The 13,344-nt window shown below is 44.4% G+C and overlaps 1 protein-coding gene across 1 annotated transcript; it reads left to right on the forward strand.

The window, feature by feature from the left end:
* LOC8072821 (very-long-chain 3-oxoacyl-CoA reductase 1) lies at nt 10,028-11,727 on the forward strand. The gene is made up of 3 exons (XM_002436869.2): nt 10,028-10,812; nt 10,955-11,024; nt 11,132-11,727. Exons 1-3 carry the CDS (start codon nt 10,196-10,198, stop codon nt 11,441-11,443), a joined length of 999 nt encoding a protein of 332 aa, XP_002436914.1. The 5' UTR covers nt 10,028-10,195; the 3' UTR covers nt 11,444-11,727.

Raw genomic sequence — 13,344 nt, forward strand, 5'->3', positions numbered from 1 at the left:
CCGCCTGTGGAAATGTTTTCTACTAGCGGCTCTCAAAGAACCGCCTGTGGAAATGGACGATTTCTACTGGCCCACAGCACAGGCGGTGCTGGAAAACGCCTGTAGAAATAGGTTACCAACCGCTTGTATAGTGTGCCCCTGTACTAGTGTACTCCTGCCAATTCAAACCAAAAAATACCTGTCAAAACTATAAAAATGATTTAGAGTGAATTTCCTCAGCATTCCCCTGTGCCGCTTCTTCACCGGAACCGGAGCTAGAGCAGCAGAGCTGCAAATCATGGCTCTACCTCCGTGTATATGCCAGAAAGGGCTCTGGCTCCTTTGTTTGTAGCACAGAAACACTCCTCCCGTGGCTGTTTAGTGCGGCTTTGGTGCCAGAGGCAGTCCAATTAACATGCCTTTAGATTAGCGAATGCTGAATGGTCTTACATTATTATGTACTCAGAGGTCAATGTAGGATATATTTGTGTTTCCTTATTCTCCATGAGGTTCAGAAAATTCATAACACAGCTTAACAATGACAGAGAACATGAGCACATGGGCACAAGTACCTTGCAATTAGGGCAAGGCGACTATGGCACTTGTTTGTGTTGCAAATATATGTTGATGATATCATATTTGGATCAACCAACCAAGAATTTAGTGAGGAGTTTGGGAACATGGTGGCTAATGAATTTGAGATGTCAATGATTGGAGAGCTTAGTTACTACCTTGGTCTTCAAATCAAGCAATTGAGGAATGACACATTTGTGAGTCAAGGCAAGTACATAAAAGACATGCTCAAGAAATTTGGTATGGATGATGCAAAATCAGTTAGTACTCCAATAGGAACAAATGGAAGCTTAGATAGTGATACAAGTGGAAATATGGTGGATCAAAAGTTGTATCGGTCTATGATTGGAAGCCTACTCTATGTGACCGCATCAAGACCGGATGTCATGTTTAGTGTATGCATGTGTGCAAGATTCCAAGCCTCGCTAAGAGAAAGTCATTTGAAGGCAACAAAGAGAATATTGAGGTACTTGAAGCATACACAAAATGTTGGTTTGTGGTATCCCAAAGGTGCAATGTTTGAACTCATTGGATATTCCGATTCGGACTATGCGGGATGCAAAGTTGAAAGAAGAAGCACATCGGGCACATGTCAACTATTGGGAAGATCACTTATCTCATGGTCATCCAAGAAGAAAAATAGTGTTGCACTATCAACCGTCGAAGCAGAGTACATTGCGGTCGGTAGTTGTTGTGCACAAATCCTATGGATGAAGGCAACTTTGAAGGACTTTGGAATTAATTTCAAAGAAGTGCCATTTCTATGTGACAATGAAAGTGCCGTGAAGATCACCAACAATCCGGTTCAACACTCAAGAACAAAGTAGATGTCCGCCATCATTTCATAAGAGATCACCAACAAAAAGGGGACATTTGCATTGAGAGTATAGGCACCGATGATCAACTTGCCGATATATTCACCAAGCCACTTGATGAGAAGAGGTTTTGCAAGCTAAGGAATGAATTGAACATACTTGACTTCTCAAATATGTGTTGATGCACCCGCACTATATGACATGCCTCTCCTTCAAGCAAAGCAAGCTTAAATTGTTTGACATGTCATCCATTCTATGCTAAGGACTTGCTTAGTGCATCTAGTCATTCCCTACATATCTTAGGATCATTCATAAAAATCAAATGAATTTTATGCTTGTATGGTACCACTATTGCTTCTATGCTTGACTTGATCTAATGGTAGCATATAACATGTTTGTGGGCTTGCAATCCTAGTGTTTGATCTAGAATATGAGCTATAAGTTTTTAACTCAACTTGGTACAAGATACCCCTTACTTGGAGGTGTGAAGAAGTTTGTCCTTGGATCAAACCAAGTTAAATATCTTAGGCAAGTAATCTAGATTGGACTAATTTTGGGAAAATGATCTCACTTCACATGGTCTCACACTAACCTATCTAAAATTTGAGCTCACCTTTTGTGGTCCTTGATGACAAAGGGGGAGAGAATTTCCCAAAGATTTGCTAAAAGGGGTGAAGTACAAAGATAGGGGAGTAACACGATAAAAGAAGGGGATCAATTAAAATTTTGAAGCACACAAGTAGGGGGAGCAACCTCATAAACTTGTATGTTGCATTTGAATATGCATCACATATGTTTGCTTGCATTTGCATTAGCTTTAGAAGCTTTCTCTCCGATACCTTGCTTGTGTGGTGTATGCTAGTTGTAGGCTTGATTGTTGAAATAAAGAACTAGCATGCATAGGTAGTGTAACTAGACTTTTAGTTGTTTCACAAGTGATACTAGAACCTTGTTTATAATGTTGATCTCATGGGGTGTTCTAGTTTTGTGAATGTCTAGTTACTAATGGTGCTAAGGATGGTGTATATTGGCAACTCTGATTGGTATCACACTTCAAAGGTCCATTCTTTACACCTTAGCATCATTTGGTAGAAATTGACTCCTATATTTCCTATTCAAGCATATGTGCAAGCTTTCAAAATCCAAACTCTTAGCACATATGTAGGGGGAGCAATTACTACCAATTTGGGTTTATGAAACTTGTCCATAACCTTTGCATATGGTAAAATGCTTGGGCAAGCAACATGAATCCAAGAAAATTTTTATTGAAAATCTTTGTAAAAAGGGTTGTCATCAATTACTAAAAAGAGGGAGATTGAAAGCCCTAGTTTGGTTTTGGATAATTGATGAAACCCTAGTACTAACCTCTATACTAAGTGTGTGTAGACTTAATGAGGTTGGTACATGCCAAGTGATGGAGCAAGTGATGATCATGGTGATGATGGTGATGACCACAAGATGATCATGTGCTCAACATAGAAAAGAAGAAAGAGAAAAACAAAACCCTATGGAGATCAAGGCAAAGGTATTGCTTAGGGTTTTGGTTTTGGTGATCAAGACACCATAGAGGGTGTGATCATATTTAGGATAGATAGTCGTACTATAAAGAGGGGAATTCTTTGGCTAAGCGGTTATCAAGTGTCACTATGTGTCATTGTTCATGTGCATGCATTTAGAACCTAGTGAGCTAACTTGACTCCTTCGATGAAAATGGTTGTGAAAATGCTAACACACTTGCACATCATGGTGTACACTTGGTGGTGTTGGCATACTTTGAGAAGGAGGTGGAGGTTGAAGGGTAGAGAGGGGTTGGGGAAGTCGCGGGAGAAATTTGGAGAAAATGAAATGCATATTTTCTATTGCACCGGAGGAAAATTTGGAGATGTCGTAGGCACCGGACGCTGACTGCAGAGGCATCAGACGCTGAGCCTACACGTCTGGTGTGTTGTCAAGTGCCTAGCTCAGTTAGGGTTAGCCACCGGACGCTAGGCACCGGACGCGGGCTAAACCTTGTTGGCGCGTCCGGTGTTGCCTGATTTCTTCGAGCGCCTCTAAATGAGGCACTAGACACTTAGGGTGTGTCCGGTGGTGCGCGTCCGGTGCCCCTGCGCCTTTGTAGAGCTCTCTAGGTAAGGGACCGGACGCTCTAGAGTGCATTCGGTGGTGTGGGTCTAGTGACCCCGCGCGTTTGCAAACCTCTCTACGCACGTGACCAGTGTGCACCGGACGCGTCCGGTGCCAACTTGAGCACGTCTGGTGGTCTGTATTTGACCGTTAGAGATCGACGTGCGTGGTTCAAGCAGTGCACACGTGGCTCTATTCCAAGCACCGGACACACAGGTTGAGCGTCCGGTGATCACTGGCTGTGAGTCTGGTGGCCCCGTGTTTCGCCCAGTGAAGGAGCCAACGGCTCTATTTGTTTGAGGGGCTTATAAATACGTGTTGGCCGGCTTGGGGCTTATACTCTTTGCATTCTAGCATACTTGACATCCTTGTGAGCCTAAGCAAACACCTCCCACTCATCTCCTTCATAGATTATTCATCTTTGTGAGATTGGGAGTGATTTCAAGTGCATTTGCTTGAGTGATTACATCTAGTGGTACTTGGGGATCGATTTGGTTGTGGTTTTCTTGTTACTCTTGATGGTTGCTACCACCTAGACGGCTTGGAGCAGCATAGGAGCATTGGCACGAGTTGGTGATTGTTCGTGGCCATCTCCCGTTGATTGTGAGGGGTCTTGTATCTTCCCCGGTGGAGAGCCGAAAGGTAACTCTAGTGGATTGCTCGTGTCATTGAGTTACCTCACTTGTCGGTCGGTTCTTGCGGTGTCCTAGCGAGGACGAGGTTCGTGCTACACCTCTTAGCCGACGAACCACCAAGTGTTGATCGACACAATGGGGACGTAGCGTGCTGGCAAGCACGTGAACCTCGGAAGAAAATTGTGTGTCTCCTTTGTGATTGTTCATTGGATTTCTCCCGGTAATTGGACTTTATATTATTGTGTTTGGTTCATCCGCTCTACGCGTTGGTATAAACATCAAACCCTCCTTCCTACGTTCTCGCAAAGTAGAGTAGCTTACTTATATAGAAACTTTAGGTAGCTCCCTAGTGTAAGTAGTGACATAGCTCTTGTGTGCCTAGTGATCATATCAACTAGAATTGTTGGATAGGTGGCTTGCAATCGCCCCATTAGAGCTTGAGCAAAAAGTTGTGCTTTGTTATTTACTAACCTCTTGCTCTAGTGAGTTCGTAGAATTTTTAAATAGGCTATTCACTCCCCCCTCTAGCCATATTAGGACCTTTCACTCTTGCGTCGACGCATCCGATACTCACACTGTAGAAATAGGGTTTCATCTGTGGACATGTCGGACGCTGAAGGTGCATCCGATGACCCTTCATCGGACACATCTGATGGACCTACGAGTTTGCAGACCTCTTTGAGTAGCATCTGGTATTAGAGATCTGCGCCCGGTGTGGATCATCGGAGCGTCTCATGTGTCTACGTGTGGCGCTCGTGCGAGTTAGCCCTTGGCGGCAACAGTCGAGTTCAAACGGCTAGTGACATGTGGCAGCTTTGACAGCATCAGACACTGGGGTCACACGTCCAACACCTGCCGTTGGCGTGTTCGACGCCCACGCGTTTTGCCCCGTAGAGGGGCAACGGCTAGTTTAGCCATTGAGGCTATAAATAGAAGTGGTGGCTGGCCTTGACTAGTGCTTGGTACCCTTGGGACTTAGTGCCCATGCTTAGGGAGTGCTAGAAAAGCCTCTAACTCACATATGCTTGCAAGAGTGTGAATCAATAGCAAGTGAGTGATTCTAGTGCGTTGCATTACGAGATTGCATCGAGTGGCACTAGATGTTCATGTTGCAAGCGGGTGGTGCTTGTTACTCTTGGAGGTTGCCACCTCCTAGACGGCTTGGTGGCTTGTGACTCCGTCGAAGCATGCAAGGAGATCGTGCGGTGCTCAAGAGAAGAGATTGTGAGGGGTACGGTGCTTACCCCGTGGGGATCATGAAGAAAAACTCTAGTAGAGCGAGACGCGAAGGGCAACAAGTGGTTCGGCTGAATCAAGTTCTAGAGCTTGTGGTAAGCACTCTACGTGGGAGAGTGTGACTTATGGGTTACCACTAGCATGAGGACCGGCGGCAACCTTGGAGCTTGTCTCAATGGAGATGAAGCTTGGTGGCAACCAAGTGAACCTTGGGAGAAAATTATCATGTCAACATTATTCTTTTTGTTGGTTTACAAATCCCCAACACAAGCTTGTATTCACATTCATATACTTGTGCTTGTTTAGTTACTCTTGTAATTAGTGAGCTTGTGTAGTTTGCTAGTTACTTTCATGCTTGTGTAGCAAGAAGTAGTTCCCTTGCGTGGCTGATTTGGTTTGTGTAACCTTGTTAGTCATATTGCTTAGTTTGTGTAGTTAAGTAATTTGCGCTCTCTAATTTGGCACTGGTTCCCTTGTTATTGAGCATTGGTAGTGAGCTTATGAGCTTTGTGCGTTTGCTTACTAGTTGTGTAGGAGCTTCCCGGCTTGCAAAGTACTAGTGGCAAAAGTTTGTGTGACTTTGCTCCTAGATTTGGTTAGGTGAGCTCTTTCTAAGGAAGCATCTTGTTTACTTGTTTAGGATCTTTTACAATATGCTAGAAAACTTAGTTAGAGGGGTATAAGTCTTGGCTAGACCGTTAGTTTTAATTTCGTATTTGTTTCGGTTAGCCGACGCGATAAGTTTTAGAAAGGACTATTCACTCGCTATAGTCTACCATCTCAACCATTCACACTCAGCAAGTGTAAATAGAACCTTACATTAGAAACACTAGCGTGGCCACCAACTCGTGAGAATTAAGATAATCACTGCAGTACTAAATCAATAACATGAAGGATATAGGAGCCAACTAAAATTTTTGAAATAAGAAAATGGCCATTGTCGTAAATTTGTCCCGGTGCTCTCTCAAACCCCAAAACCTTTATGAGAAGTACACATATACTAACTGGTGACTATATATAGACAGTCCACACAACACAGCGGAAAAAACAAGAAGCGAAAACAGCAAAAGACGCAGCGAGGGAGGCGAAAACACAATGCAGTGACAACACCTCCTAGGAAAACCAACCTGGCCGATTTCCAAAATAGTTAGGCCAGTTCTGAGCTGCCAAACTTGGTTTGGTTGGTTTGTGACCGGCCTAGCTGGTTCAGACCGGCTTGCCTAGTTTTACCCAAAAACCTCCACAAAAAAGCGTAGAATCAAAATGTCGGATTTGATCCAAACAAACTCCAATTGACCCCAAATTTTGTGTAGATGATTCTAACAGTGTTTTGAAGGTAATTAGAGAAGATCAAAACCAAACTTCCTTAGAATCAAAGCTGGTCTCAAAATACATCTAGCGGAGCGAGGTTTTCTCAATTTTTCCGCCAAAACTCAGATCTATATGCTCGTGAGGAATGTGCCAAATCTGATTGGTAGAAAGGTTCTTTAGGGGTCATAGCACATATTAATCCAGCCCAAACACCTGGAAAACTCAAAACAAAGAAATCAAAGAAAATCTACAAAAACCGATCATCGAAAAGGGAAATCAGGAAATGCAAACAAAAAACTCATATTTCACAAGACAACTTAGCTTTATTTCTCACAAGATCTGGTTCTTACAAGGTATAGTCTTCTCTCATATGGGAAAACACAAACGATGCCGTATGCGCCACTTCCACAAAAAGGTGAGGACGAGACGGGAGAGGCACGTGAGAAGGGAAAGGGGTTGATGGCTGAGGAAGAGAGAGTGGGGACTGTGGGGAGGGCTAAGGTTTCATCTTCTATTTATATATTGTTACCTGATTTTTGGGTTCAGACTTTTTTAAACACTAGTAGGGTTGGCCACATTAACACAGATGGCCCTTTTAGGAGGCCTGCCTTCGAAAATGACCTCCATTTTCTGAGGCGGACCTCTTAAGAGCACCACCTTCGTAAATCTATTTTAGGAGGCAAGCACTGTTTGACCGGCTGCGTAAATCTATTTTAGGAGGTAGGTAGTTTTTGACCACCTCCTTAATACAATGTCCATCTCCGAAAATTCTCAGATATTTTAAAAGATGGTTGAATTTTGTGACCGCCTCCATTAATGATTGTGCAATGTCTCCGAAATCATTGATCTAGTAGTGGATGTTGACCTGCATCAAGGACTCGGAGTTAGACAAGCAAAAAGCATAACATGTTGTGGAGAACCATGGGTTAGAAGATTCCTTCAAGAACATATGGCTGATCAAGATGTTGTTGTTGGGGCTGGTGACTGAGTCTATGACTCTGCGAGTGTGAGATCAGTGTGATTCAGTGAGCTGAGAGTGAGATGGCTGTGGTTGTGAGTCTGAGAGTTTGAGTGAGATTTAGTGAGATAGAGTGAGTGTGAGAGTCATTCTGAACTATGGTTAATTAAGTTTGTAATAATTTGTAACATTTGAATTTGTGAATGAGTTGACCGTACTCTTTTTTCATTTCTAGAGTTTCTCACGAGGCGTGAGTTTTATCTAGAAAGTTTTTAATGAGGTTGTAGTGCACAAATAACTCGAAATTTGCTTCATCTTGGCTGCTTCCTGCTTGGTTTGATGGTTTAATTTCCTTTTGTTTTAATAACTTGGCAATTGGCACACTGTGTTGAGGCTTTCGTCTTTGAAATATTGATCTAGTGTCTTGGTGATCTGGTCGCATTTTGTTTTTGTAGACTTGTAGTTAGCACATGTGTTGTTGTCGTCGTGGTGTTGTAGTCTTCTAGACTTATATTTATATATATTGATCATTTTATTTGTGACCGAATGACTACGGGCTCCGAGTACGTCGTGAGCACATCTACGGGTTGGCCAGGACAAGTGTCGACGAAGCAGCCGGCCAGGAAGAGCGTCGTCTCGGTGGCGCACGGGTTGACCCTGCCAGCTGCGGAAGAGGACAGCGCAGGGCGCGGAGGAAGTGTGCGTGGTGATCAGGACTGGAGCAGCGCGAGCTCCGTGGGCGGCCCAGGTGAGGACTGTGCGCGAGCTCCACACACGATGGCGCGCCACGGCGATCGAGGGCAGGGCGGTCGCGAGCGGCGCCGCTGGCCGGCCACATGCGTTCTCCATGGCCGCCACCGCTGGGGCAGGGTGGCTGCGAGAGCCTTCGCGCGAGCCACACGGACTCACGAGGATAGTCGGCGCGGGGAGGTTTGCGCCCGGCAACCTGTGCAATGCTCCATACCCGTGGTCCTTCTCGACATCTCGTCGCGGATGCACATCTCCGAGTGGACCAGGCGAAGCCTGATATCCGCGGCTGCCTGCACGCAGTGCGGAGAAGAACAGGAGGAGGTGAGGCCGCACATGGCCGCGGAGATCTCGTGGCGCCGATGGCGATAGGAGTGGAGGCAGTACGGGATTCTAAGAAACTACTCCCTGGAGAGTCAAAGTATTTTCACGTTTAACTAAAATTATAGAGAAAAATATTAAGATTTGTAACATAAAGTGAGTATAATATGAAAATATAATTAAGAAAGAATCTAATGATACTTAGTTAGTACCATAATAATAATTATTTTATAATATAAATTTGGTCAAACTTAGAAAAGTTTGACTCTCCAAAATTCTTGAAATGACTTACAATTTGGATGGAGGGAGTAGACTCGAAGTCTTAGACGTTGTTTCTTCTTTTTTTCTCTCTTTCTTCAATAAATACAGTGCCACATCAGCAAAATTCAATAAATATAGAAATAATAAATAACCATAGAACCCATAGTAGATTAAATACAAATTAAAAATTCTCCGTCACATCGAATCTTGCGGTACATATATGGAGCATTAAATATAAATTAAAAATAACTAATTGCATAATTTGTCTGTAGTTTGCAAGACAAATCTTTTGAGTCTATTTAGTCCATAATTGGACAACAATTATTAAATGAAACGAAAGTGCTATAGTAGTGTTTTGCAAAATTTTTGGAAAACTAAACAACACCTAAGAGTACACTGGTACAAGGTGGGGCTGCAAAGTTTGTACAGAAAATAGATGAGCATTGGATATGGAGTACTAGTATAGCCTCCTTATGGCCTTATTTAGTTCAAAAAATTTACAAAATGGATATTGTAGCACTTTTGTTTGTATTTGATAATATTGTCCAATTATAGACTAACTAGGTTGAAAAGATTCGTTTCGGGTAAACTATACAATTAATTTATTTTTTTTATCTATATTTAATGTTTTATACATGTGCTGTAAGATTTAATGTAATGAAAAATCTGAAAACTTTTGTAAAACTTTTTGGAAGTAAACAAGGCTATATATATGAAAAAGAAACGAAGTACTACGTGCTAGTACCGTCTGCTGAAAAAATGACAGTGTGCTGTATTGGGGTGTGAATAAACGTACAAATCCTGAATGCGATGTATTGAAGAGAAGTCGCGAGTATTAAACAAGAAGATGAGAGAAAAAACGGTCACGTAGCTCAGCAAAAGATGGGAAATGCAATGGACGGCAGATGACAAGGTGTGGCGGGCCAACGGGTTGTGGTTGTGTATTTTCGGTAGACTCTGTAGTGTTATTGTCACTTTGTCACGCACCCTCTAGCCTCCAACTATAGACTTTATGATCCTCCCTAAAACCCCCATCCGATCAACCTATACTGATTAGACAAATTGGATTCCATAAATACAATTAAAAGCTTGTGACGACGAAGTTATAAGAAACCACATTTTGTCCATACAAATATTTGTTCAGAGAGTAAACACCGTGGAGCATCAGAGAACGCTCTAGCAGCTATTAGCACTAGGCCGCCGGCCAGGAACCAGCAGTAATAGAATAGACGACGATGCCCGCGTGGATGTGGCTGTTCTTGGCCACCATCGGCGCTCTCTACGTCGCAGGCAACTGCTTCCGCCTCCTCCGCCACCTCGCACTCCTGCTGAGAAAGCCAAAGGACCTCCGCCGGCGCTACGGCTCGTGGGCCGTCATCACCGGACCGACGTCGGGCCTGGGGTGGTCCATGGCCATGGAGCTGGCGCGCGCGGGTCTCAACCTCGTCCTCGTCGGCCGGGACCCCGCCAAGCTCCAGGACGTGTCCGCCAAGATCGCGAGGTGCCACGGCGTGCAGACGAGGACCGTGGTGTTCGACCTCTCCCTGGTGTCGACGGCGGAGGGCGACGACGCGATGCGCCGTCTCCGGGACGCCATCGAGGGGCTCGACGTCGGCGTGCTGGTGAACAACGCCGGCGTGAACAAGCCCGGCGCGCTGTACCTGCACGAGGTGGAGGTGGAGGCGCTCATGCGGATGGTGCGCGTGAACCTGCAGGCGCTCACCGAGGTCACCGCGGCCGTGCTGCCCGGCATGGTTCGGCGCCGGAGGGGCGCCGTCGTCAACATCGGCTCCGGGTCGACGCTGGCCGTCCCTTCGTTCCCGCTCTACTCCGTCTACGCCGCTACCAAACGGTACTTGTAATGAAGTGTAAACACGTACAATTAAATTTATTGTTCGTTTGAGTTTATCAGCCAAATCTACCACCATTCATCAGTGTTTTTCTTTTAAAATAAATCAGCCAGCAGTTTGATATGCTGTTTACTTTTGTCACAGGTATGTTGCTGTGTTCTCGAAAAACCTTTACGTCGAGTACAAAAGTAAAGGAATCGATGTTCAATGTCAGGTGAGTATCAACACCGGCCGGCCAGGCAATTAATCAATCAACGTAGGTAATTGCGACGCCGCCGGCGGCCATGAAACTAAAAAGCCAAGTACGGAAACCTCCTGCAGGTGCCGTTGTACGTGGAGACGAACATGCTGTCGAGCGCGGCGAAGAACGCTCTGTTCCCGCTGTTCTTGGTGGGGCCAGACGCGTGCGCCCGCGCGGCGGTGCGGTGGATCGGGCACGGGCACCTGTGCGTGCCCAACTTGGTGCACCAGCTCCAGTGGTGGGGCGCGGGCTTCGTGCCGGACGTCCTTGCCGATACCTACCGCCTAGCGATGCATCTGTATCAGCGGGCCACCTTCCAGATGCTCAGATCGTGCAGAGCGCCGCACGGCAACGGCAACGGCAGTTCATCCGTGGACAAATTCTACTACTAGCAATTTGAGGCTAGCAGTGAGAGTTTGCCGCGCGGCGCGGTGCACGAGAAGGAAAATAACAAATGGTGCTCCTACCAGATTCTACTTTCTACAGGCACACGAAGGGCACGTGAAAATTGTAGCACAAATATAATGGGAAAAAAATGCATGGTAGACAAACTTTGTTGAGTTCATTGTTGAGTGGGCACGCGCGTGACCGTTTCATATGTCGTTCTGTCGGTTTCCCGCATGGCCCATGTAAACAGATTTACACTTCTTATTACTATAATAAATTAAGGCCTTTATTACTGTAAAAGAGGATTGGCTAACAGCTTGTGTATTCATTCGAAGATAATGCTATGGTACACATTTTACTTATGAGAAGGTAATATCTTAAATCAATCTAAACCATTTGATTTTTTATATTTTAATAAATCACTAAATAAATTAATAAATATAGAAAAACAAAAATAAAATGCCCCCGCAACCCTCTAATGACTAAGGATGGCAGCGGGGTGGTTTCGGTTCGGATATCTGCGAGTTTCGGTTCTCGCGGGTTCGGGTTTGGGGATGATTTTTCACCCACGATTTTCGGGTTCGGGCCCCCAAAACCTATCGGGTTCGGTTTCGGGTTTGATTTTCCACCCGTGGATATCCAATGGATATCTAAAATAAGTCAATAGAATTAATTTTCATATTTTATAATATGGTAATAATAACTTGTTTACTTAGATTATGAAATTTATTTTAAGCTAACTCATGAAAATATTTATGTTTTATTGCCACTTGTTTATACATGTAAATATGTGTATATATATCATGTATATATTTACATAAAGTCCTTATTGCAATTATTATGTTGACATAGAAAGCGGGTTTCGGGTATCCGCGGGTTTGGTTTTGGGGAGGGGTTATCACCCGAATCGGTGTTCGGTTCGGTTTCGGGTTTTGATTGCGGGTTTCAGGTGCACATAGGCTTCACCCCATCCGAACCCGCCCCGTTGCCATCCTTACTAATGACCGGAGGGGAAATCCTGTATGCTGACTCCCCTAATCACGGGTGAGCAGCGCCGGATCCTGACTCTCCTCGAAAAATTTCAGAGGGCCCAACAAGAGAACCGCCCGTGTAAACACGTTTACCCAGGCGGTCTTCTTAACTACACCGCCTGTGTAAACTTTACATTTACACAGGCGGCTTACAATAAAAACCGTCTATGTAAATACCATTAACACAGGCGGCCGAGTTATGACAACCGTCCATGTAAATTTGTCTTTTTACACAGGCAGTTTGTATAGAGGACCGCCTGTGCTAATGTATTTACACAGACGGCCCTCTTTATGAGCCGCCTGTGTTAAGCCTGCTATATATACCCTTCGTCCACCTCCAGACAAGAACAGTTACTACCGTGAGCTCTGCACGGACCAGGCGGACCAGACGATTCCAGTTTCCAAGGGGGAGGTTTTGATCTTCATTTCTTTGGTGAGAAACTTCCAAAAGGTTAGTTAGAGCCCTTGATGCTATTTTTTTAGTGATTCTTTGGTTCAATTCTTGTATTGGAGGTGCTCTAGATCTAGAGTTCATGAAGCATTCTTGCTTAGGGTTAGGGTTCATAGGGCAAGAGAAAGAGTTTTAGCTAAATTTTTATGTAAATTCATAATAAATTGTAGAAATTTAAAAAATAGAAAATAATTACTTTTTAGAATTCTTGTGAGTAGATCTATACAATAGAGTAATGATGAGTGTTAACACTTGCTAACACCACTTGAATACTAGGTTGTCATCCCCAGCATGGCACTAGAGTGTACTATGGTACTTATACGCACACAGATAATCCGCAAGCGCACGGATACCGTTGAAGCTTTTACCCGGTTAAAGGTTTTATCATATCCAGAGGGAAACGGGAGAACTGATCTACGCTCTA

The sequence above is a fragment of the Sorghum bicolor genome, chromosome 10, assembly GCF_000003195.3.
Source record: "Sorghum bicolor cultivar BTx623 chromosome 10, Sorghum_bicolor_NCBIv3, whole genome shotgun sequence".
Lineage (NCBI taxonomy): Eukaryota > Viridiplantae > Streptophyta > Magnoliopsida > Poales > Poaceae > Sorghum > Sorghum bicolor.